General features: G+C 61.4%; 2 protein-coding genes across 2 annotated transcripts; both read left to right on the top strand.

Annotated features, from left to right (window-relative positions):
• Nucleotides 1-354: 354 nt before the first annotated feature.
• Nucleotides 355-4,156, top strand: P3H4 (prolyl 3-hydroxylase family member 4 (inactive)). The gene is made up of 8 exons (XM_062508496.1): nt 355-861; nt 2,163-2,312; nt 2,429-2,600; nt 2,672-2,800; nt 2,904-3,049; nt 3,136-3,219; nt 3,395-3,536; nt 3,987-4,156. The coding sequence occupies exons 1-8, from the start codon at nt 355-357 to the stop codon at nt 4,154-4,156; spliced, it is 1,500 nt and encodes a 499-aa protein (XP_062364480.1).
• Nucleotides 4,157-6,796: 2,640 nt separating this feature from the next.
• On the top strand, nt 6,797-24,067 carry JUP (junction plakoglobin). Its single transcript, XM_062508128.1, has 15 exons — nt 6,797-6,827; nt 16,077-16,309; nt 17,246-17,499; nt 17,722-17,960; nt 18,346-18,547; nt 18,958-19,102; nt 19,467-19,570; nt 20,527-20,865; nt 21,271-21,426; nt 21,566-21,685; nt 21,834-21,984; nt 22,103-22,224; nt 22,458-22,497; nt 22,828-22,995; nt 23,223-24,067. Exons 2-14 carry the CDS (start codon nt 16,084-16,086, stop codon nt 22,971-22,973), a joined length of 2,244 nt encoding a protein of 747 aa, XP_062364112.1. The 5' UTR covers nt 6,797-6,827; nt 16,077-16,083; the 3' UTR covers nt 22,974-22,995; nt 23,223-24,067.
• Nucleotides 24,068-25,594: the final 1,527 nt, after the last annotated feature.

Genomic DNA, 25,594 nt, shown 5'->3' on the forward strand with positions numbered 1-25,594 from the left:
CACTGGGTTTGGGCCGGGGCCAGCGCGGCCACGCCGAGGCCTGGCACGGGACAGCTCTGGGCCTGGGATCTGGCACGGCACAAGGCGTGCGGCCTCGGGCTTGGCACCGGCCGGCGGCGGGGACACCTCCGGGCACCGCCGGCCTGGAGGATGCGCCCACGCATGGTGCTGCTGAGGCATCTCGCTCCGCGGCGCGCAGTGCCGGACACCCCCCGAGCACGCCGGGGGCCGGCGGAGCCGCACTAAGACCCTGCGCGCCCGCCGCGCACCGCCCAGCCCCGCCGCCCGCCCCCTGCGCGGGTCCGGCGTGCGGCGCTGCGCGGGGCGGTGCGCGGGCAGTGCGCGGTAGCGGGGATGGGCGGTGCGGTGCCGGTACCGGTGCCGCGTCCGCCGCCGGCGCTGCTGCTGGCGGTGCTGGCGGCGGGGCTGTGCGCGGCTCAGTACGAGCAGTACAGCGTGCGCGGATTCCCCGCGGCCGCGCTGGAGCCGCTGCAGCGCGCCTACGCGCGGGCGCTGGAGCAGTACGCGGACGCGCAATGGGCGGAGAGCGCTCAGGGGCTGGAGGCCAGTTTGCGGCTCCACAGGCTGCTGCGGGACAGCGAGGCGCATTGCCACCGCCGCTGCGCCGGGGAGCCACCCGCGGGGGAGGATCCCGCCGAGGAGCCCCGCGGGGAGCGGGACCCCGCGTGGGAGTGGGAGCGGGAGCTGCGGCTCTTCGGGCGGCTGCTGCTCCGCGCCGGCTGCCTGCGCGCCTGCAAGCGTGAACTGCCCGTGTTCCAGCTGCGCTACCCGCCGGCGCAAACCCTGCGCGACTTCCAGCGCCGCCAGCCCTACCAGTATCTGCACTACGCGCTCTTCAAGGTGAGGAGGTGCAAATGGCAGGGGGCAGGGGTGGGGGGTGGGGGGCGTCCTGTTCCTCTATCCCGCACCACTGATGTTTCCCCTCCATCCTGCCCCCCTCCACTCTGGGCACACCCCTTCCCGTGTCTCATCTTCTGCCACTCATCCTATACCTCCTCCTCGACATCCCCATCCTGTGCCCCCATCCTACACTGTCAGCCTGCATCCTCTGCTCTGCCCGCCCTGAACCACACTCCCATCTATCTCTGTGCCCCCTGAACCCTGCTCCGCCTCATCCTGCACCCTGCTGTCAGGTGCTTCCCCTTTCCTTCACTCCCCATCTGGAATCTCCCACCAGCTTCTCCATCCTTCCCCTGAACAGTGGCACGTCAGCATCATCTGGAACACATCAGGCAGGACGACTGGGGGGCCCCTGTGGTTGTGTCCCTCTACCCCACCTTGTGTTACCCTGGTGCCCCAAGGTCTCCCTGGACAGGCAGAGCATTGCCTGGGGACTCTCTCGCACAGGGGTTGCCCCAGATGAGGGGCCTGAGCTGGAGGTCCAGTGCCTCTGTGCTTATGATGGGACATGTGTCTGGATGCTCCATAGAAAAGGAGTTGCTCAGCTTCACAGTGCAGACGTGGAGGGAAGTTTTGTGGAGGGAGGTTTCATAAGGCATCCCCCTGGAGTGACCATGTGTTGGCCAGAGTGTCTCTGGCAGGGGAAGTCCTTTGGTCCCTGGCCGCCTGCCACTGTGGGTGCTGTTTTAGCACTCATCACTGCAGCCCCACTCACCTGGCAGTGGCAAGGGAGTGACTGGCTTCATCCTTAATGCCTTTTCCTCTTGCTGCTCTGGCCCAAACCCATTTCATGGATGGGTTGTTCAAACCACCCTCCCTTCCTGGCATCTCACTCCCCTGAAGCTGCAACCTGAGAGCTCATAAAACAGCAGGGGCAGCAGCCAGGTCTGGTGGCAGTTCTGGAGAAGAGCAGATGCGTGGGTCAAACCCACACCACGTGGATCACTCCTGTCTGGATGTGGGGGCCCATGAGGGGCTGAGCTATCCCTGTGCCCACTATGGGCACAGCCAGGAGGTTGGTGTGACTGGAGTTACCTGCAGTGTCCATGTTCTCAGATCTTGTCTGTTCATCACTGCCAGTGGACGATTGTGCAGTGTGGGTTCAGGGCTGTTCCCCACAAGGATCAGACCTCTGTCCTCCAGACCAGGGGTCTGGCTGTGTGTTGAGGCCCCCTTGGCTGCAGTGTTGGCTCAAGCTGTCCTGCAGCAGGTCTCTGCACTGGCTCCTCCTCCCTCCACAGTCAAATAAGATCGAGAAAGCGGTGTCTGCTGCCCACACCTTCCTGCAGAAAAACCCCAAGCATGAGATGACCTTGAGGTACCTGAACTACTACAGAACGATGTTGGATGTGGATGAATACCTGGTTGACCTGGAAGCTCAGCCCTATGAGGTAAGGAGGGGATGGGGCTGGGGCAGGAGAGGGGCTCCCCAGGGCTCAAAGCACGCCTGGTCCTGCCAAACCCCGAGGGGTTTGAGCTCTCCCTCACTAACAATGGTCCTCGGCAGCCGATTTTCGTGCGGTCAGTGAAGCTGTACAACAACGGGGATTTCCGGAGCAGTGCAGCTGACATGGAGCAGGCGCTGGCCGAGTACTACAAAGCGTATGAAGACTGTCTGGCTGGCTGTGAGGGTGCCTATGAGCTTCAGGAGTTCAAGGACTTCTACCCTGCCATCGCAGGTAGTGGAGGGCTGGGGGATGCCAAACTTGGGGAGGTGATCAGGGGTGCAACACCTGATATCTCCCCCCAGATCACTTTGTGAGCGTGCTGCAATGCAAGGTGGACTGCGAGACCGAGCTCACCCCCAACGTGGGTGGCTACTTCGTGGAGAAGTTTGTGGCCACCATGTACCACTACCTGCAGTTCGCTTACTACAAGCGTGAGTGCCAGTGGGGGCAGGGTCCTGTGCCCTGGGGCACCCTGGGATGCTGTGGGCCCTGGGGGGGTGTCACCCCCGTGTCACCTGGTGCTGCTCCCCGCAGTGAACGATGTGCAGGACGCAGTGCGCAGCGTCTCCAGCTACATGCTCTTCGACCCGGGTGACACCGTGATGCAGCAGAACCTGGTCTACTACCGCTTCCACCGCGAGCGCTGGCACCTGCGGGAGGAGGACTTCGAGCCACGGCCGGTGAGGTCCCCCCAGCCCCCGTCCCGTGGCCCTGCACTGACCAGAGAGGAGCTGCTGACCCAGCCCCTCTCTCCTGCTGTGCCCAGGAAGCCGTGAGGTACCACAACCAGACGGCCACTCAGAAGAAGATGCTGGAATTCGCCCGGCAGTACCTGCAGGATGATGATGAGGTAGCTGATGGGCCCGATGTGGGATGCAGATGGTGCTTTTGGGGGTGCTGGGTGGTGTGTGTGGGTGCTGCAAGGACCTTCTTCAGGTGGGGGGTCTGACCCCCCAAAGCAGCCCTGGAGCAGAGACTGCAGATGAGGCTGCTGAGCCCCCCCACCTGCTCCTGCCCTCCTGCAGATGGAGGTGGATGGTGATGAGGGGCCAGAGGTGCTGGACCTGCCCTCCGATGGCGAGTTCGAGGGTGAAGGTGACTACGAGGAGGGCTTCTTTGCAGAGTGGTGGCAGGAACCCAAGACCAAAGGAGACAAAGACGAACAAGGTTCTTGATACCAGGGTTGGGGGCCATGCTGTAGGGTGGGGGGGGTCTGCTGTCCACACCCCTGGTGCCACCATACTCTCCTTATTTGCAGAGATCCTATGATGAGCCAGGTGAAGGGGCAACCGGCACCAACTGAGCTGGATGGTGGTGGCTCTGTGATGCCATCTTGGGGACATCAGGCTTTGGGCTCCTCTCAGCCACAGGGAGAAACTCAGACTCATGGGGGGGCAGGGCGATCCTGCCTAGCATCCTCCAGCAGGGCTGCCTTTGCCTCCTGGATGTCTGCTGCCCTGGCACAGCCCAGTTCCCATCAGTGGAACACCAGCAGCCCTGAACATCCCTGCCTGCGCAGAAGCCTGGGTCACCTTTGCCCCCAGTGCCCCAGGAGCCCTGACCAGCAGTGATGCCCCACACCACTGGGGTTTTCTGTGTCTCTCAGTTGCTCCCCAGGATCTGTGGATGATGCACCAGGATCCACCCCTGTTGTCTTGAGGGGTTTGGGGGGCTACCCCTACTTTGGGAGCAATGCACGATGCTGGCGGAGCTGGTCCTGCCCCTTCCTGAGGCTCTCTGAGGCTCCTGCTCCTGCAGCCTCCCAGGCAATCTGCCAACTCCCATAGCCCAACTCCCCTTGGACTCCCTGGCCTCATGCTACAGGGGGCTGCTGGTGTGCCATGTCCCCATGTCACCACGGGGCTGCAGCCTGGTGAGGCTGTGGCACCTGTGCCCTGCCTGTGCCTTGAATTTTTGCCACACCAGCCCTCTCTAGCCTTAAGCTCCGTTAATTTAAGATTTCCCCTCTTGCACAGTTGCTCTTTTTGTATATTTACTGGTGCTGAACTTTTAATAAAATCCAGACTGGTCTTTTCATGGCTGCTTCCACCTTCCATGCGCTGCCACCATGGGATCCAGGAGCTCAGGGTGGGAGAGACCCTGCTGTGGGAGAGGAAGGGATGAGTTCAGGCCTAGATGTCCTACAGGTAACGTGAGGTACCTTGTGGGGCTGGGGACCCATGGAAGCCATGAGAGCAGCCTGGCTCCTGTGAGGCTCTGGGTTCCCTGAGGGGGACCTCCATGACCCCCTCATTCTGCAGGGGAGGCTGTCAGGTGGGGTAGGGGGGGAACCTGGAGGTGGCTGGAGGTCAGTATGTTCTACCCCATATGGATCTTTGGGGTCTGGTATGCATGACCTGACGCTTGTTCTGGACTGTACCACCGTGACACTGCCCCTTGGGGATGCATCGCTGTGCTCCTGGATTGGGACCCCCGATGAAGGTCAGGGTGGCAGGGGGCATGACCCGCCTCCTGCCTGCATCAAGGCGTTTTGGGGCCCACTGGGGGGGTGCCCTTGGTGCTGCCAAGCCGGTGTCAGTCCACACGGGCAGCGTGTGGCCGCTCGCTCCTCCCTGCCGTGCTCCGGCTCGGGATGGAAGTTGGCTACGAGGACTGAAACTGAGAGGCTGAATCACAGCGTTGGCCCCGGGGGAGGGAAGGGATGGGAATGGAAGGAAGAGGGTGGCAAGAGGCTGCCAGCACCCCACCCTGCCCTGCCTGGAACCCCTGTTATCCGGGGCTTTTCCAGCTCTTCAGGGCACTGGGTGGGGGACAGGGGCTGAGCCCCCAGACCCGTGGGCAAAGCTCAGGGCTCAGGGAGGCAGTGCTTGGAGGGAGCACCCACTGCACCCCTGCGCCGGGACAGGGCTGTCCTATCACTTGGGAGGAGTGGGGTTTGTCGCCGATGGGTCACAGCCACCTCGGGATGGGAGTGCCAGCCTGGTGGGGTGTGGCCGGCGGCACTCGCGAATTGATGAGCGGAAAGCACTCAGCCCAGCGTTGGCACCTCAGCCCAGCGTTGGCACCACAGCCCAGGGGACAAAGGCCTGTGGATCTTCCCAACAGCTGGGCGAGGGTGGCGCTGGGCCTCCGCCCTGCTCTGACACACACCTGGGCACCGTGTACCCTCCCCAACCCAGTCTTCTCCATCCTCACGTGGAGAAGACAGCTTCTTGCTCCTGTTGATCTACTGGCACCAAGCAAAGCCCCTTGCAGGGGTGACAAATGCCTCTTCCCTGCTCCCACCTGAAACCACTGGATGTGCAGCTGTATCCACCACACCTGGGAGTGCCAGGCAGGAACAGCAGCTCTGGGGACGGTGGTGGGACCCCAGTGGCTGTGACCGTGAGCATGGCAACCATCGTGTCCCCCAGGACACGAGAAGTCGAGCTGCGGGGAAGGGCCAGGAGTGCAGAGATGGGACACAGAGTCATTGATTGGCAGTGGGATGCAGGGGCAAGGCTGCAGGAAGCGATGGGTTACATGGTGAATGCATCATTGCGCTTCCCTGACTCCTTCGACCTTCACCAAAAGGGGAGCGTGAACGAGATTTCTGGCTGACACCTCAGCTGTGCTGTGTCCTGCCCTGCCAAGTCGTGCCGTGCTGAGCCGTGTGCCCATTTCCTTGTGCCGAGAGTTCTCTCGCTCCGCTCCGGATCTCTCCCTGCTCAGCGCACAGCCATGAATTCCCGTTTTCTTGCAGGGGCGGTGAAACTGTCTCTCACCTCCCTTCAGAGCTGAGAATCCCCGCCTGGCAGCGCTCACAACCAGACGTGCCAGGGAACCGCACAGGCAGAGGGGGTGCAGGATGCTCCCTCCTCATTCTCACCGGGGCAGAATCCTCCTGGATTCTGGTGGTCCTGAGGTGGACTGGGACATATCCAGTGGATGACTCGGGCACTGGGTGACGGCGGCTTCGCCCGGGACGCGGCGGCAGCACCCGGCTGGACCGGTCCGGCGGGGACCGGATTGACGCAGCGCCAGCAGCCCCGAGTCCTTCCCGAAAGCCGCTTCCTGCCGCCCACGCGCTCCTGCCTCGGGAGCTCCCCGCACGGCCCAGGGGTCCCCCCGCACGGCCCGGGGGTCCCCGCGTCCCCGGCCCAGCCCAGGGGCGGGTCCCGGCCCCACCTGGCCGCGCCCACTGACGTCACCCAGGTGGTCCCCTCGTGGTCGCGCCCTCGCTCTGCCGCCGCCGCGCCCCGCGCGCCCCGCCCCGCTGTCCAATCACCTGCGGGCGGGGGGCGGGGCGGCCGCGCCCCCGCCAATGGGGAGCGGATAAACACGTCCGACGGGGGCGGAGCCCGGCGGGCCCGGGGTTGATGGGCGTGCGGAGTATCCAATAGCATTGGAGCCGCGCGGGGGCGGGGCCTGGGGCGGGGCCTGGGGCGGGCGGGGCGGTGCGCGGGGCGCTGCTCGTCTTTTGTTCGGGCAGGAGCGGGCGGGCGGCGGAGAGCGACGGTGAGCGGGGCTAGGGCACCGGTACCGGGGGTTGGGTGGGGAGGGACCGTGAGTGGGGCTGAGGCATCGGGTACGGGCAGCGGCGGTGAGCGGAATTGGCGCACTGGGCACGGGGAGCGACGGTGTGCGGGGCGGGGCACCGCAGCGCTCCGAGCACGGGGAGCGACGGTGAGTGGAGCCGAGTCAGCGAGCATACGGTGAGCGGCCGTAGGCTGGCGGAACCGGGCAGGGATCTCTCCGGTAGGCGAGTACGGCTCTGGAGGACCGGGCTGGCAGAGATCGCGGCGGGGAGCGGTCCGGTGAGCAGAGTTGGGGCGGCCGGAAAGGGGCCAGGGCCGTGGCCGTCGGTTGTTCTGGGCTGGACTACACCGGGGCCGTGCGGGCTCCGCCGTGCGGGTCTGGGGAGCGGCCGTGCTCGGGGTGGGGAGGACCTGGTGTCCGGGCCGGGCAGCCTCAGGCGTCCCGGCCCGGCCCCGCTGCCGCCGTCTGGGGCAGGGCTCCCCGTGTGCTGCCCGTGAGCTCGGCCGGTCTTGCGCGGAACCAGTTGGGCGGGTCCCCGGGGCTTCCCCCATGGGCAGCCGGGCTGCCCCGGCCCCTTCCCAGCGCCGCAGGAGCCAGTTTGGGAGTCGCGGCTCCGCGCTGCTGTGCGAGGTGGCGGCTCTGTCCCCGGCCCCGCCCGGGCTGCTGCTGGGCGGGCGAGGCCCTGGGTCTTACGCAAACTGGGTTGCTCCGTGCCCAGAGTCACACCTGGGGACACCGCGTGCTGCTCTCGAGGCTACCTCGGATCGCCTCGACATCGCCGTCCTTATCCGCGGGGCAGGGGCTACTCTTTGCCCACCGCCGGGTATCTGAGGTCTGGGGGCTGAGAGGGGCGAGGGGGATGCGGGTGACCTGACATCACCCAGACAGCGCCCCGCGTCTTAGGGGCGCTGGGCACAGTGCAGGCAGCTGAGCCTCTGACAGCGGACATCCTCACCGGGAAACGGCGGGGGGAGCGAAACTTGGCTGTTTGTCTGATGTTTGGAGAGGAGAGAGCGCTCTAATTGCGTTAGCTGAGTGATTAGCTTAATTAATCAGGTTTACAGCACAGATGAAAGGATAATGCTGAAATGTTGCTGGGAGTTGCCCAGAGAAGGCAAACGTGGGCTGTCATACGAGCAACGCGGGGAGACATGTGCTGGGAGAGGAGCCTGAACGCTCGGGGACACGGCTGCTGCTGGGTACGGGACAGGGTGACCTGCACCACCGCTGTACCTGCACTGGTGTGAGGGCATCAGCCTGCACCCTCTCCTGCCAGGCTGGAAGTCCTTGCACCCCCAGCTTCCCCGTAACGTTGTTGGGGTGCCTGAGTCAGTCTCGCGTCTCGTTTGATGTTCCCTTGTCAGCTTCCCCATACCAGAAGGGTGGTGGAGGCTGGGGACACCCCGTGACACAGCCCTCTCAGTCGCTTCACCTCCTGCTCCAACCCACGTCGTGCTGGTTTTGGCACTGGTGCCAGCCCCGACCAGCTCGCGGGTCTGGTGTCCGTCTGCCATCGGCTGGTGGGGAGCCGGGGGCGCAGCGTCTCCCTGCCAGCTGCCGCGGGGATGGGGCTGGAGCGATGCCGGGGGCGTTTGCTCCGGGCTGTCAGCCGCATCCAGGGCAGGTGCAGTGTCCGCGGGGGCTGCTCCAGGCTCCGCTCTCGGAGTGTCCGGCCCAGCCGGAAGCAGGGATGAAAAAAATATAGGGGTCCATTTCTGTGTCCTTGTCGGTGTCGGAGCTGGCTGGAAGGGTGTAGGGCACCCACTGGAACTGTGTTTGCACATCTGATGCCTGTGATCGCTTATTTGGAGGATTTCCACGAAATGTCATGAAAAACCAATTTTTACCGCTAATTTAGCTTAAACAAGTTGGCCATCAGGACGGGGACGCACAGAGCTCCTGGCAGCGTGGCTGAGGATTGTGCTCCCTCGCACTGTGGCTGCTGTGCGGGAGCAGGGACAGACGTGGGTCCCCGGGGCTCAGGGTGCTGGGGGAAGGTGGGGCGGCGGTGTGGGGCCCTCCCTCAGACAATGGCGTTTCAGTCTATTGTCTGGGAGATGTGCCGTGTCCTTGCCGGCTCCAGGAAGCGCTTTCATCCCCGGGGGGAGCCGGGGGAGGGGAGACAAGCCGGGCTGCTGGGAGGGGTCTCTTGGGGCTGGGTGTGCTAAGTAGTGTGTGCGCCGTGCCTGGAGCCCGCGGGGCAGCGCGGGTGAATCGTGGCTGGGCTGCATCCGGGGGGCCTTGGGGAATGTCCCCTCTGGTCCTAGTGCCGCATTTCAGTGTATCATTTGGCGCTGCCCTAACTCATGCCGTGAACTCATCCCTTTGTTTCCCCCACCTGAAACCCTTGCTCAGCCCTCGCAGGCACTGCGGTACAGCGGCACGGCTCCTGCAGCTCACCCCGTTCCTGGGAGGACGGTTTCCCTTCAAGACTGTGGTTTGGTGTGGGAGCGCTTGATGGGATTTGGCTTTTTATCACACTTCCAGATCTCCGGGATTTAAGACGGCGCTTTTGCCGGGCGCGCTGCCGCTCGCAGATGGCAGAGCCTGGGAGCGAAGCTGCCCTTGGCCGCGCTCCGCAGACTGGGGGAGCAGAGCCTCTGCACAGAGAACTTGCAGAACTTTAATTGCAGCATCTGTACCGACGCTTGTGCTGGTTTTGAAGGTTTAAATTAGACTGGGTTCTAATTAACACAAGTTTAAAAGAAACGTAGTGTCTATTACAGCAGTACGAGCCTACCTTAGAGTTCAGCTGGTGCTTCTCCACCTAGACAAGGGTGTGTGGGCACCCGGCGCTGGGGGTAGGTGGTCTCAGCCCCGTGGGGTGTCCCAGGTGGGTCTGTGTGAATGGAAACGGCTGGGGATGGCGGTTCGGGAGGACACCCGGGCTGCAGTGGTGCCATGAATCGCATTCTCTGCTCTGGGAGGGTTGGTTTTACTCCTCTTTGCTCAATGGACGTACTTGACGAAGTGGTGGGCAGGGGTTTGGGGAGATGCGCTCCAAAAAGGCTTAAAACTTGACCTCAGCACCACGTCTGTGCTTAAACAGGGCTGGCTTTGCAGCCACACCCGGTTTGTCGATGGCTGCGCGGGGTGGGGGGGGAGGTGAAGATGTTTCTATTTAAGCTGAGGTTTGAAATACCCTTCTAAATACACCATCCCCGATGGGTTCTGCTGCGGCTGCTGACGGCCCTGGAGGCATCCTGGCACGCCTTGGACTCTGCTCCGGAATGGCTTTGGAAACAGGGCCGGAGCTTCGTGCCGCGGCTGCCGGGACTTGTCGGGCAGCCCGCGACATCTGCGCTGTCTGTTCCCAGCCAGTCCTCGGCCTCCTTCCCAGAGCCGGAGCTTCTGGCGGGGTGGAGGCGGAGTGCTCGGTGTTTTCCCGATATCCCACGCTCGGGTGATCGTACCTGGGAGGTACCACCCTGGGACCGGTGCCAGTGGCCGTGCCCCTCCAGCGGGGGTTGCCCCGATGCTGGCGGGGGGGGGCACAGAATCCGGTGGGGTGGGTGCGCTGGGGTCCGTGTGGTTTTTGGGGGTAGGTGGCTGGATGACAAGCGTGTTCCTCTATGTGGGGGGAGAGACCTTTGGCTGCTGGCAGAGCCTGCTGTAATCGTGGTGACGCGAGGGCAGAGCCCTGGTGACAAATCATTAACTTGCTCCGACAGGCCGGGTGCTGACGGCTGTTGGTGATAATTTCTTGTGAAGCGTCTGAACTTTGCAGCTGTAATGCAACTGGATGGAGAAATTAAGCCGGGGCTCAGCACCTCTGTGCTGTCCTCACTGCCCCAGCTCCTCTGGCAGGGCCAGGTGGCAAGCCCTGTGTCCTGGACACCATGGCTGGAGCTGGGAGCAGCCAGCAAGGTCCAGAGCCTGCACTAATAGTGTTCTTAAAGAACAGCTTGTTCTTTGTGCTCATTGAAACAAAACAATGGTTTTTGAGTTTTTTTTTTTTTTTAAATCCAGATGGAGTAATTGTGATTAATCTCACCATGCCAGTTCTTCTTTCCATGGACAATTCCCATCTTTCCCAGATACGATTCTAATGAGATCAGCAAACTCTGAGGAGGAGATGAGCCCATGTGGGGTCCTCCTGATGCTGGTGCTGCCGCAGGTGGAGGTGTCTGTACCAGCTACTAGGGATGTGTGTGGGGGGTACATAGCGAGAGACCCCACGGTGGGTCTTCGGCAGGTGAATGTCCCTGGGAGAGCCTTCCCTGGGCAGAGGGTCCTGCTGTGGGCCCTGCCCGTGCACAGGAGCAGGGGGTGGGTGTCATGCTCATTGCTGTGCCTGCGCTTGCAGCGGGAGAGCACTTGATGGATAATACTGTGTCGGTTTGTGATGTGAAGTGCCAAAACATCACAGCCTGGGCCTGGCATGTGCTGGAGCTGTCAGGAGCTGTTAATTCAGGTGCAGGCGAGGTGTTTCAGGGACATGGTCTGGGTTGATGGAAAGCATCAGCTGAGTGCAGCAGGTCGTGGCAGAGTTGCCGTGTTCTGGGGCCACTCAGTTGCCAGGGTCTGGTGCTCGGGGGTGCAACACGCCTAGCAAGAGGAGCCAGAGCTTTGCGTGAGACATTCAGCAGCTCAAATGTAACAACATCATGGTAGCTTACATAGAAAAAAGGTTTGGAGCCCACTCCAGTGAAAGAGCCCAGATCTGAAGCTCGTGCGCACCACTGCCTTTCCCGAGTGCCCTGAAGTTGTCAGAGCTGGGTCAGCCAGGTGCCATTCTGGACCTGGGTACAGCCATACACAAAGGCCATGGGCTCCTTTGTGTGCAAGGCCAGGCCAGTGGTTTTGACTGCTCTAACGAGAGGCTGATCCCCTGCCGCTGTCTCCTCCTCATTAAACTTCAAGCTGCTCTCGTTCCCCTTTGAATTCTTCCACTCATCTTCCCTGTAAAGCCCCATTGAAAGGGCTCCTGGTGCTGGGATCTGACTCAAGCGCTTCCCATTGATGCTGGTGAGGTCTTGACAAGCTCCTTTCTCTGCCTGCTCCCGCTGCGTGTTCCTGAGGATCCTCTTCAAAACCACTGAAGCTTTTGTACAGTGTCTGCGGGGCCTTCGTTAGTGGCTGCCCCAGCTCGTCAGCCCTTGGTGTCACTTCAGAGCACCTTCTGGCAGGGGGTGTGGGTGTTGGGGGATTTCAAGGTGCAGCTCTCCCGGGTGCCCTTGTCTGTGGGAAGACTCTGTGCTGTGGCTGCTGGGGCCAGGGCTGTCTGAGCAGGCAGTTGCTAATCCCCGGCTGCTCCAGGAAGGGGGGGACCGGAGATGGCTTGTGTGTAGTGTAAGTGCTTCTAAAATAGAGTCTTTTCTTGTGCTGCATTTATTGAATTGCCTTAACTGCCTCTTCCCTTTCCTTAAAAGCCTCGGCAACTGTAATTGCAGCCACTCTCACGCTCCCACCACTGAGCTCAGCCCCCCAAATGCTGTGGTTGCATGAGGGGCCCCCCAGCACTGTTGCCCTTTGCTCCTGGAGGATGTGAGTGAAGGTGGGACTCTGGGGGGCTCGGGCAGCCCTCTGCTGGCATCCACACTGCTCCATGCTGGGGTGAGGGCAGGCTGGACCTGCATGTGATGAGCTTAGGCTGCCCCTCACACCCGCTGACCTTGAGGTCCAGAGCTTGTGAGGGTGCCCTGTGACTCCCACCTGCTCTCGTTGGGGTAACCCCACACTGAGGGTCACAGCTGCTCCTCCCCAAGAAGCCCCTGAGCAGTAGATATTTCTGCATGAAGCAGCAGTCACTGCTTTCCTGCTGCTGTTGTGGGCAGCTCAGCCTTGTCTGCCGGCTGTGTCCTGCCTGGTGAGGCTGAAGGCTTCACAGCAGCTGGTGAGAAGGGCTAGTCAGGCCTGGGGCTGCATGTTTGCCAGAGACTTCCTCTGCAGACGGTGTCCCAGGGGGCCAGTGCTGCTTGGACGCTGATCAAATGGCTCTGGGGGCGGATGAGCTGCTGGCCGGTGCCCGACAGCCCGCGGGAGCTTCCTCTGCCTTCCTGGCTGAGGGAAGTGGTAGGAGAGGGATTAACCTTTTCCTGGCAGTGCCCTGCTTAGTGACTGAAGACTCTTGCCTGTCCTGTACCTCATGGCTGAAGCCCCTCAGGTGTCTTGGCCTCTTCGCCATTGTTGTGCAGGAGCAGGCTGGAGGTTCTCTTCAAACCTGCAGTCCCCCACATCTGCCTCACTGTTTCCTGGGGGATTTCTCACTGTTCCAGGAGCAAGTCCTGTTTCCCTGGGGTCTAGGCTTGTGTGGAGTGGGGCTCAGGTGAGACCTGGTGGCACCTTTTTACCCTCACTGTTCTCTTCTGTTCTGCTAGCCTGGTGTGGGGGGGAAGTAAGGGCTGGGCTCTGCAGCAACTGTCTTGCCCACAGTTCTAATGTGGGAGGGCTGGAGCCCTCCCAGACATGCCCCCTGGTCGTGGCTGACTCTTCAGTGTGGGTATTTTCACATGTGCCCCAAATAACCTTGCTTCTCTCTCCTGCATTAGGGTCCTTCCCCACTGATAGCAATTCCCTAGAAACATTACCAGGAAATGGCTCATGATAAGGTGAACCCAGGTGTAACCAGCACCCTGGTGCCCCTCTCCTGCTGATCCTGCTGAGGAGGAGAGAGGACACCTGAGGACAGAGCCAAGCTGTGGAGGATGGCGGAGAAGCTTTTGTCAGTGTCTGCCCCTCGCTGAGTGATGAGCAGGGCATGCTTGACACAGGGTTCAGAAAATGTCACTGCTCACAGCAGGAGCGTCTGACATTTGCTCCGCTGGCTCTGTCACCTCGGGTGCTGTTGGCCTCGCTGGCCCCTGTGGCGATGAGCAAATGCTGTTGGGGGATGCTCAGGGAAAGGACCGGTGCCTGTGTCTCTTCTGTGGGGCTCCTGGCCTGCTCATCAGAGCTGGTGTCTGAGCTCAGGGAGCTGTGCTGGCTTTTCATGTCCCTGGGTGCCGTGGTGCAGACAGAAGGGGTGGCTCATGCATAATGCAGGGCTCTGTACAGTGTCTGAGCCCAGCTCCTGGAGGTTTGGAAAATTAAGTGCCTGTCTGATGCCTGTAAATTGTGAAGCGGATGTCACTGCTCGACCATGGTGCAGCAGCATCAGCCCCTGCCAAATGGGTCTTGCTGCTGCCTGGGGTCCCTGCCCTGGCTGTGTGATCTTTTCTGCCCTCAACTCTGCTCGCCCCCTGCCCACCTTGTCCTGGGCAGCGTCCCAGTGTTTGCCTGGAATGTTGGGGCTCTGCAGGCGGGCTGGGTGCTGGCTCACCCACCTCCTGCACCATGGTGATGTGCCCTGCCAGTGCCACAGAGCACTCTCCTGCCTTCCGCTCCCACTCTTTGTAAGGCATGAATATTGCTTCTCTTGAGTTTCCCGACAGTTTGGGGACTCTGCCATCATGGCTGGGATGACCCAGCTGAAGGATTTGAGCTCCCAAATAACCACTGCAGCGGCGCACAGGTGTGGGTGTGCAGCACCGGGGCACTCCCAGCTCCCTGCCGGGGCTCTCAAGGCCCATTCCTGCTGCGATGCGGGATGGGGAGCAGCGCTGTGTCTGCTGTCGTCCCTGGCACCATGTGTCACGCACTGTCCTGCCCCACTGATCAGACATCCCAGCTCCTACCGCGTGGGAAGTCTCTGCCTCCACCTCCCTCCATTAGCAGGTCTCTCCATTGCCTGACCACCGTGCATTATGCACAGCCCATTATAGCTGCTCTGAGTCTGCCGGTGCTGCCTGACAGCTCAAAAAATATTGGATTGGCAGGAGCAGCGCCGGGCCGCGGCTCCGGGAAGGCGGCTGGGACTGGGACTGGGGCTGGGCACGGGGGGTTGCAGGATGCTCCCAACCGGGGGGACAAGCGTTTCGAGCTCCTGTTTCCCATCTGGCCGCCGCTGCCGCGAATGAGGGCTTGGGATTCCTCCTTACGAGCGCCGGCCTGTGCAGCTGGCGAGGGCTCGGCCGTTCCGTGGGAACAGCCGGCAGCGGTGGGACGAGCCGTGCCAAGCCCGTGCGGGCCGTGCCCCGCCGGGCCGCTCCACGGAGCCGCGTCCTCGGCCACCACCCGACGCCCTGACTCAGCCGCCGGCCTGGCGGGGGGCTCAGCTCCGTCTCCTCGCTGCCCTAGGAGGGTGCTGGGGCCCGAAGCTGCCGCCCCAGCCCGGCTGGTCCCTGCGGGTCCCCGCGCTGTGCCGGCGGCTGGAGCGGAGCCAGGGTCGCCCCGGTCCAGCCCGGCGCAGGAATCGGGGCTGGTGCAGGTGGTAATTAGCTGTTTGGAAGTGGGTGCTGTTGCACCCAGGTATGCCGGGCGGCAGCTGCTCCCTTCGCTGCTTATCGCCTCTGAAACTCTGACTCATTCCACTCCTGCGCCGGGAAGGAATCGGAATCCTGGGTGATGGGTCAGCGGAGGGCTGGGCGGGTGCTGTCTCCAACCCTCCTTCCCTGCCCGCCTCCACCCCCCCCCCGGCCGTGCCGGGGGCCTGGATTCAGGGCTGGTGACTCACAGCTCTGAGTGAGCTCAGGCATTAATCCGTGAGCCATCCTCCCTCCCCCTGTATCCCCAAATTAAAGACAAGAAAATCCCAGCCCTGCTCTCAGCAGCCTTGGCTGGTTTGTCCTGAGTGTTGGGATGTGCCGGGCTGCCCTGTCCCAGCACTGAGTGGGGAGTGCCCAGCCCTGGACCTTGGGTGCCTGTGGTGCTGAGCACCCATGGGAGAGCTGAGCCAGTGGCTTTGGCTACTTTTAGGTGTTTTAGGAGTGTCCCAGGAAGCTTCTGAAAAGGTTTATTTCATGCTTGGAGTTCTAGCCATATGGAGCCTGGAGCTCCTGGCATCTCCCCAGCTCTTTGCAGGTCCTCTCTCTGGAAAGGAGTCTTAAAAAAAGCTCATGGGCAGCTGGGGGACCCTGGAGCTTGTGGTGTCCCACTGTGCCAGGCGGCGCCTGCCCACACCTGGGCCGTGGCAGTGGTGAGACACGGTGTTGTGAGGCACAGCGCTGTGAGACGCAGCCGCCGTTCGTGTCTGAACACGAGCAACAAAGTGCTGAGCTTTGGGTTCGTCATCCCAGTGCTGCCTTTCATCTCCAGTGGGGGAGGAGGGTAGATAGGGATCGGCTCCATCTGCTTGTGGGCTGCGCAGGGGCCGGCTGCTGCACTGGGGGCTGCCGTGACATTCAGGGACAGGAGGGTCCTGCAGCAACCTGGGCTCTCCCAGAGGTGTAACCTCTCCCCACCCCACAGAGCAGCCATGGAGGTGATGAACATGATGGAGCAGCCAATCAAGGTGACGGAGTGGCAGCAGACCTACACCTACGATTCTGGAATCCACTCTGGCGTCAACACACAGGTGCCCTCTGTCAGCAGCAAGTGCCTCGGGGACGATGACGAGGTGTATGGGAAGCAGTACACTATCAAGAAGACAACCACCACGAGTTACTGCCAGGGAGGGAACCAGGGCCAGAGCCAAGCGCAAGGTAAGGGGCTGTGGGGCTCGGCACATCCGCAGGCTCAGCTGCTCAGCTCCTGCCTTCCTCCCCCGCAGCCGTGCTGCTCCTGGGTACTCCTCTGTGCTGGTTTCCACACCCCGGGAGTTGTTGCTGCTTAAAATATGCTTCCTCCTGTCCTCCTTCCCAGTGCGGAGAGGCTCTTGTGGGGGGGTGGCGCATGGTCAGCCTTCACTAGTGCTGAGCTGCAGACACATCCAAGTGCGCCAGCGGGTTGGCTTGAGATGGGAACAGCTGATCCCAGCCCACGGATCTGCCACCTGCTCTACTGCCTGTCTGCCAGCTGGGAAACCTGTCCCAGTGTGGCTGAGGGAGCTGCCAGTGTATGCCATAGCACTGCGCCACTGCCACGGCTTCACGACACAGAGCCGCAGCCTGGAGTGAAGGACGTGCTTCCCCCAGCTTTTTCCCCTCAAAGGGGGCTGGTTTGCTCTGCTTGCCTATGCAGTTCCCTGTCAGCAGTAGGACCTGGAAGGTTTATTTGCCAGCTCCTGTGGGGATCAGAGCCCCCCCACGGGACCCTGCGTGGTCCTTGTGCTGCAGACGTGGGGACCATGCGTGGCTACCGCAGTATCACACCTCATCATCCTCGATGGGGAAGGCCTCAGTGTTCTCCTTTTTTTCCGGTTCCAGCTGGTCCCAAGTTGCAGATATCCTTAATTTTTTAATTAATGGGCCTTGTGTGACAACTGCCCCATCATGCTGCCTAATTGAATGTTGTCTTATCTCTGTGCTGCCGGATCCGTTTACGCTTTGAAGCTCCAGCTCTGTGCAGAGTGTGCCGGGACTGCTGACGTAGCCGGTGTCACTGCGCTAAGCTCTTGCTCATCTCGCTGGGATTGGGAAGCAGGGCTGGGAGCGCTCCTTGGAGAGAGCTTTACGCTGCCTCCCTGTCCACCCCTGCAGCGGACATGGAGGCTCAGCTGGCCATGACCCGTGCCCAGCGCGTCCGGGCTGCCATGTACCCCGAGACAGTGGAGGACCGCTCGCTTCTCATCACCACCCAGCTGGAGGGGCAGCAGACCAATGTGCAGCGCTTGGCAGAGCCCTCCCAGATGCTGAAGTCAGCCATCGTGCACCTTATCAACTACCAGGATGATGCTGAGCTGGCCACACGTGCCATCCCAGAGCTCACCAAACTGCTCAACGATGAGGACCCGGTAAGGAGCAATGTTTGCTGTGTGTGTCTCTGGGCTTTCAACTGCTGCACAGATGGCTCTGGTCCCTGTGGGACTCTGTGGCCATGTCTGTCTCCTTCCTCTTGGCTAAACTGGTTGCTTCCACCTGCACCAGGACTGAGCCCACCTCTGCCCAGCCATGTCACATTACATCCTGCCCTTGCTGCAGGACCCCTTCTCACATGCCGGCTCCTCTCCCTCCAGGTGGTTGTCAGCAAGGCAGCCATGATTGTCAACCAACTCTCCAAGAAGGAGGCATCGCGCCGTGCGCTGATGCAGTCGCCGCAGATCGTGGCGGCCGTGGTGCGCACCATGCAGAGCACCAGTGACCTGGACACTGCCCGCTGCACCACCAGCATCCTGCACAACCTCTCGCACCACCGCGAGGGCTTGCTCTCTATCTTCAAGTCTGGTGGCATCCCGGCCCTCGTCAGGATGCTGAGGTACACAGTGGTAGGGACTCTGGGGGTGTGGCAGGGCCTGGCAGCCCCTCCTGGGCCAGGGGCAGAGGAAGGGAGGGCTCATGCTTCCCTCAGTGTGGGTCCTCCTGCTCACCAAAACAAGGGAGTGGGAGACTGTGAAGCTGTGAAAACCCCTGGGGTTTGCTGTGTATGGAGCCTGATGGGGGCAGGAGGAGGGGAGCGGCTACCTCACCCATACTGCCCTGGCCACAGGGATAGGTCTCAGGCTTTGACGTGTCCCTTCCCTGGGGCCATGCTGGAGGGTGCTGCTGGGTGCTGGGCTCGGGGCAGCCCTGGGGGTTCTCCTGCAGCCTGATGAATGCAGTGTAGTTCCTGCACTGACACAGTGTGTGCTGCCTGCCTGCAGCTCGCCCGTCGAGTCCGTTCTCTTCTATGCCATCACCACCCTGCACAACCTGCTGCTGTACCAGGAGGGGGCCAAGATGGCTGTGCGCTTGGCTGATGGGCTGCAGAAGATGGTTCCCCTGCTGAACAAGAACAACCCCAAGTTCCTGGCCATCACCACTGACTGCCTCCAGCTTCTGGCCTATGGGAACCAGGAGAGCAAGGTGGGATGGGGATCCCAGACTGAAGAGTCGTGGGGAAGGCAGGAGGGGGATGGTTGCCTGACCTTGCACCTCACAGATGTGCCAGAGGCAGTGGTGGAGACCCCACCATCTCGTGTGTCCCTGGTTACATGACCAGAGCATTCCTGCATGCCAAGGGGTTGGAGCTCCTGCCTGGCTTGTGTCCTGGCATGAGCTGGGGAATCTGGAGAGGGGTTCCCAGCAACCCAGGACTGCCATACCCCAACCCTCCATTCTTGATGCCCCATCCCTGGAAGTGTTCAAGATCATGTTGGACAGGGCTTGGAGCCACTTCATCTGGTGGAATGTGCTGCTGCCTGTGGTGGAGGGTGGAACTGGATTGTCTTTAAGGTCTCTTCAAACCCATACCATTCTGGGATTCTGTCTTGCAGCTGATTATTTTGGCCAATGGAGGACCCCAGGCCCTGGTGCAGATCATGCGCAGCTACAACTACGAGAAGCTGCTCTGGACCACGAGCCGTGTGCTCAAGGTGCTGTCAGTGTGTCCCAGCAACAAACCTGCCATCGTTGAGGCTGGTAAGAGAGGCTGGGGCACAGCCACAGGAGATGGGTGAATGGTGGTGTCAGGGTGATGTGGCTGAGGACGTGTCCTCCCACATGTCTGTGGGATGGGCAGAGGTCTGTGAAGCCACCTGTGCTGGCCTGGATTCCTGCTCTGAAGGCTACTTAGGCATGTTCCTGGCACTGTGTGTGAGCAGGATCCATCCTGGCTGTCAAACACACCATATTTTACACACCACATTTGGTCTCTGCTGAGCTGTGAGGCTGCTCTGTGTACAGGAGCATCAGATGATGCCCAGCCCATGCAGCCCTGCTGCCTCTCACTCCTCCTCCTGCTGGGATGGCCAGGGGTGCTCACAGTGTGTCCCCTTCACTGCAGGTGGCATGCAGGCATTGGGCAAGCACCTGACCAGCTCCAGCCCCAGGCTGGTCCAGAACTGCCTGTGGACCCTGCGGAACCTTTCTGATGTGGCAACAAAACAGGTGAGTCTGCAGGACCCCGGTTGTGCTTCAGTGCCACATCTGGGAGCTGTGCCCATGCCAGGTGCTGGGTGGCTCATGCCAGGCTTAGTCCAAAGCCTCATGTTCTCTGTTCCGTGAGCTGCAGCAGTGCATGTGCCTGGCGGAGTGAGGGGATGCTCCGCTGTGCCCCGGCTACCCTGCAGCAGGGTTTGCCTTGCATCCCGGGGTGCTGCTCACTGCCTGTGGCCCTGCCCATGCCAGCTGGCTGCCAGCACTCCTGCGTGTCCCCAGTGTGGGGCCAAGGCCACCGTGGTCACTCAGTGGGTGCCACTGGAGTTTGCTGTGGCTCAGGAGCCTCATCAGCCTGTCCTGGGCTGGCTGCCAGCCTGGCTTCTGGGGGACCTGCTGGAAGAGCTGCTGCCAAGGTTGTTGTGACCCACGGCCAGTGCAGAGGTGACCCCAGCCCTGCTCTGGGTCTGCTCTCCCAGACTTTGCTGCCTCCTGATGAGTTTTCCCATGTGCTGGGGCTGCTCCATGCAGATTAGCTCTGATGCAGTCTGGAAACTATTTTGGCTGTCATGGAACCATCCCTGGCTCTGATGACTGAAGGGTTGAAGGAGGACGTGGTCATGGTGCTTTAACTCCTTCTTGTCCTGCTGCTGGCTGCTGGCCAGCACGGCCAGGACTGGGGTCACTCCATCACCGTGTGGGGAGTGCTGGCAAGGGCACAGGAAGTGTGATTCCAGCAGGAGACAAACTCTGAGTGAAATTGCACACGTTAGAGTGGCTGGGGCTCACTGTGAAGGAGCAGCTCCAGCTGTGGGAGATGGAAAAGGAGCCGTGGGGGGATGGAAAAGGAGCTCTGTGGGAGTCAGGAACACTGTGGACCTCCCATCACTGCCTACTGGGGGCACGTGGGGATGGATCTCGGGTCTGTCTGTGTGTGCTGCTCCCACCTCCCATCCCCACTCCTGCAGGAGGGCTTGGATGGTGTCCTCAAGATCCTGGTGAACCAGCTGAGCTCTGATGATGTGAATGTGCTGACCTGTGCCACTGGCACCCTCTCCAACCTGACCTGCAACAACAGCAAGAACAAGACGCTGGTGACGCAGTCAAACGGGGTGGAGGCCCTGATCCACACCATCCTGCGGGCGGGTGACAAGGAGGACATCACCGAGCCGGCCGTCTGTGCCCTGCGGCACCTCACCAGCCGGCACCCCGAGGCTGAGATGGCCCAGAACTCAGTGCGGCTCAACTACGGCATCCCTGCCATTGTCAAGCTCCTCAACCAGCCCAACCAGTGGCCACTGGTTAAGGTAAGGGGCTTAGAGGGGTGTTGGGGGCAGGAAGAGGCTGGTGCTTGGGCTGGGGCGAGCCCCCACCTGCTGTTCTGTGGTGGGATGGGCTGCTGAGGGGTCAGCAGCTGGTGCTGTGCACAGTGCTGGTGGCTGCTGCTGCCGCAGCCATGCTCCTGTTGGGTCACGTCCTTGACGGCAGCTGATAAAAGAAGTGGCTCATACCTGCTGCTCATTGGAATTGAAGCTCAGCTTTGGGGAGAGGATGGATCCAGGGCAGGGGGAAAAGCTGTGTCAGCCTGCACCACAGAGGGTGGTGGGGTGGGGCAGATGGGGAGGGGTGCAGCCTGTGGGTCTCTTGGGGTACACATGCTCCTTCTTATCCACAGTTGAGACAAATCACTCTCTCCTTTTCCTCTCCTCCAGGCTACCATAGGCCTGATCCGCAACCTGGCGCTGTGTCCTGCCAACCATGCCCCACTGCAGGAGGCTGCTGTCATCCCCCGCCTGGTCCAGCTGCTGGTCAAGGCTCACCAGGACGCCCAGAGACACGCAGCTGCCGGCACACAACAGCCCTACACGGTGAGTCCCCACCCCTTTGCTCCCAGCACAGCCTGGTACCCCAAAACCCAGCCTGTACCTGGGGGTACCCTGTGCCCACACTGCAGGTGGCCGTGCCCCAGCATGTGAGGGCCCTGGCTGAGCTCTTTTTCCTTGGCAGGATGGAGTGAAAATGGAAGAGATTGTGGAGGGTTGTACAGGAGCACTGCACATCCTGGCCCGGGACCCCATGAACCGCATGGAGATCTTCCGCCTCAACACCATCCCTCTCTTCGTGCAGGTCAGGGCTGTGGGGACACAGGGGCTGCGCTGGGCCACCTCCTGCCCAGCCTTCATGGGGAGCTGCAGCCCTGGGCTGCATCAGGACGTGCCCAAAACACAGGGACTCTTGCTGGCTGCTTCACACGGCCGCCGATCTCTCCTGACAGCTCCTGTACTCACCAGTGGAGAACATCCAGCGTGTGGCAGCCGGTGTGCTGTGTGAGCTGGCCCAGGACAAGGAGGCAGCAGATGCCATCGATGCCGAGGGGGCCTCAGCTCCCCTGATGGAGCTGTTGCACTCCCGGAATGAGGGGACAGGTGAGTGCTGCCATGCTGGGGGCTGTGCTGGGGACTCTACTGGTGCTGTCCCAGTGGAGCTTCTGGGGCTCTGATGCTGCATGGCAGCAGGAGCTGAGGATGCTGGCCATCCCTACAGCCACCTATGCGGCCGCTGTGCTCTTCCGCATCTCGGAGGACAAGAATCCTGACTACAGGAAACGTGTCTCCGTGGAGCTCACCAACTCCCTCTTCAAGCATGACCCAGCAGCCTGGGAAGCGGTGGGTATCCCAACCAGATCTTTTCCCTGTGGAAACCAGGGCATCGGTATGGGCCCATCCTGCTTCCAAAAGCTGTTGCCAGCACCTCCAGACAGAGCTCAGACAAGAGCAGCTGTCAAACGGTGGGAGGTGGGAGGCAGGTGGACTGTGGCCTCAGCTCCTGGGTCATGGCACCACATGGCCCCTGAGCATCATGAACATGAATCCTTCACTTGTGCCACCTTCTTCCCTAGGCTCAGAGCATGATCCCCATCAATGAGCCCTACTCAGATGGTGAGTATGGCATCAGCCCTCCTTGCAGGGTCTCCATGGGCTGGGTTCTGGGGGGGCAGTTGCCTCATGTCACGGAGCCAAGCTTGGCACCAGACAGGCACCTTTTTCAGGTGGCTGTCAGTCAAGTGCCAGCCCAGTCTGCTGGGGACTGGGGGTGCACAGTGGGATGCTCAGCTCCCAGGGAGCGCACACAGCTGGTGCCCTTGGGCTAAGGGATTTTACAGCACCATGTGTCACATGCTGCCCTGGGTGGGGGGACGAGGAGGTGGCTGAGATCTGGAGAAGTCACTGGCTGATGGGAGCTGAGGTTGCCTCATCCCTTCCCTGCAGAGCTGGACCCTGGTTATCGCCCCATGTACTCGGGTGACATCCCCCTGGACCCCATGGACATGCACATGGACATGGATGGGGACTACCCCATGGATGCCTACAGTGACGGTGTCCGAGCGCCCTTCGCTGACCACATGCTCGCCTAACCTGCCCGCAGCCCCACACCAGGTACCTGCCAGCACACCTGGGGTGTGGACTCGGCCCTGTGGCAGCACGGGTAGCCAGGGCTGGCTGATGGCGCCTGGTGTGCCGGGGGGTCCCTGATGCCACCACAGGGCCCCTGGTGCTGCCATGGATCAATGTCCCCATCACCTGTGGGCCATGGGGGTCCCGTGCTCTGGTCTCCTCCCAAATCCCCCCCCTCGGTGGATGATGGGAGTTCTCTGCCACTGCAGGTGTTCTCTCCATGCAGAAGAGGGTGGCCCCAGAGCTGAGCATTCGCGAGAAGGACTTGGGAGACAGAAGTGCCTGAGAAGACAAAACTTTTCCATTCCCACAAGAGGTTTTATTTTTCGACTTGTTTTCTTCGCTGTGGGTCTGTGGAGAAGGTCCTTCCTCCTGGGACTGCTTCGAGCACCTACTGCCACATCCAGCATCCAAGATACTGTTTCTGAAGCTTTAAAACACAAACCTTGCACCGTTAGTGATCTATCATTGGCAAAATAGTCTTTTCTATGGATATATATTTCTTTTTTATTTTTAATATGGTGCCAATGGCTTTTGCCGTCTTTAAGTTTGTGCTTTCTAACTTCCCCACAATTTGTTCTGCGTGTTAGTGTTCTAGGAGAGGAATCTGACATGGAAGAACCCTTTGCTTCCTGCAAACTCCAACTGAATCAGGCCAATCCAGAGTTTGCTGAAAGCAAAGGGTCCGTGTCCCAGGACCTTCGGGGTGTCTGAGGTTTAATTCTTTCCCATCAGCCGCTGGGAGCTGACTTCATGTCCCTGTCCTGCCAGTCCCCATAGAGGAGTGACTCCAGCATTAGGAACTGTGTCCTTGTACTGATCTTTGTTGCACATTTTAACCCGTTTCCCTTCTCTTTGGTGAGTGGTGTGTTTCCGTCCCCTCCTCCCTTATCTAATGCATTTTTTAAAAGAGGCTTTAGATCTGATGGTGGTTTAACACTCCGACTGGAAAGGGATGGACAGTTACTGGAGTGTGGGTCAAGAATGGAAGATTTTATTATTTCTGTAAGTTGTTTTTGTATAGACCAAAGCAAAGAATAAAATAACCCCTGCAGCCCTGTGCTGCCCTGAGCCTGTTCTTCTGTCGGCTGGGAACGGTCCCTCGGGGCAGCCAGGGGAAGGCACATCCATCACCCTCTGTGAGTCCATAGCAAGTCCCTCCATGGATGGGGCAGGGTGAGCTTGGGGGATTCATTCCCATACTTGGCAACTGCTTTGCCTGGACGTGGGCCCAGGCTGCCACAGAGCATGGCTGGATACCAAGGTTCATGTGCTGTGCTCGGGAGAGGAGCAAACTGGGACAAAGCAGCAGGAGCTGGTCTGGGAAGTGGGACTGGGGGGAACATCCTGCCTGAGCTCAGCACTGTGGCCGCAGCCAACCCCAGTGCTCAGGGAAATGGATCTGCTTCCTGCCACGGCCCGTGCCAGGACCAGCAACGAGCAAAACAGCAGCTGCTTTCTGGGCAGTCCCAGCAGAACGCAGTGCACTTCCCGAGGGCAGTGGGGCTGGCCTGGCTCAGCCTCGGCCCGCTGCAGCTGCTGCAGAGCAGGAGACAATCAGTGACGGGCCTTGGCTCCAGCCCTGTGTGCCTGGGACGGGCTTTGGCTGGGCCGAGGCTGGACCCCACCTTCTGGCTCCTAGTCAGGCCTGCTGCGGGTTGCAGCGATGTTCCTGCTGTCAAATCTGACTGCCCCCAAAGTGCCAGCGGGTCCAAGGCTGTCCCAGAACATCTGTCTTAGGAGGGGTCGGGTCCTGGAGCCGTGCTGGAGCCATGGGCAGGGATGTTACCCCCTCACATGTTGGGGCAGGAATGCACATCCCGAGAACCCTGCTCCCACTGCGGCAGAGCTGCCAGGGGCCATGACCGGAATTTTGGGGGGAAAGTGGAGCCAAAGGCCACCTGGACCAGGTGCTTGCGGGGTCCCCAGGGAGCAGCATCCCCAGGTGGGCTCCGGGAGCAGCGGGACGGACTACGGGTCCCAGCGTACCTCGGCTGCGCTCCGCACCTGCCGGGCGGTGGATTTCGTTGCCGGCAGGGGCAGGGAGCGATGTCTGGGAGCTCCGCAGCCACCACCGCTCCGGGAGCAGCGCCCGGCGTGTGTGTGCGGATCTCCCGGCCCAGGACCGCCTGCTACACCCGAACCCGGCGTCTCCCGCACTCCCGGGAGCACCGAGCCCTCGGCTCCCGCGGTGTCCCACCCCAGCTCCGCTGTCACCACTGCGCTCTGCCTCCGCCTCTCACGGTGTCCCGCGTCCCTCAGGCTGCCTTCGGGCATCCCAAATCCTCGGGCAGCTCCCGCGGGCGAGCCCCGGGGCCGTGCCCAGCCGCTCCCCTCCGTTCCCCTGGGGTTGTCACAGACGGCGGCTTCCATTAGCCCCGGGAGAATTCGTCTCATCTGTCCCCTTCTCACGGCACTCGGGAGGTGCCCGGGCAGGAGGTGCAGGACGGCATCGGGCAGGGCAGGGAGCAGCAGGCGCCAATCTGCACAGGTACCTGGGGGAGCCGGGACCTTGCTCCTCCTGGCCCGTGTCCCATCGGTGGCCGGGACCACGGTTCTGCTCTAGCCCAGCTCCGTGGGG

Source organism: Cinclus cinclus, chromosome 24 (genome assembly GCF_963662255.1).
Source record: "Cinclus cinclus chromosome 24, bCinCin1.1, whole genome shotgun sequence".
NCBI classification, from domain to species: domain Eukaryota; kingdom Metazoa; phylum Chordata; class Aves; order Passeriformes; family Cinclidae; genus Cinclus; species Cinclus cinclus.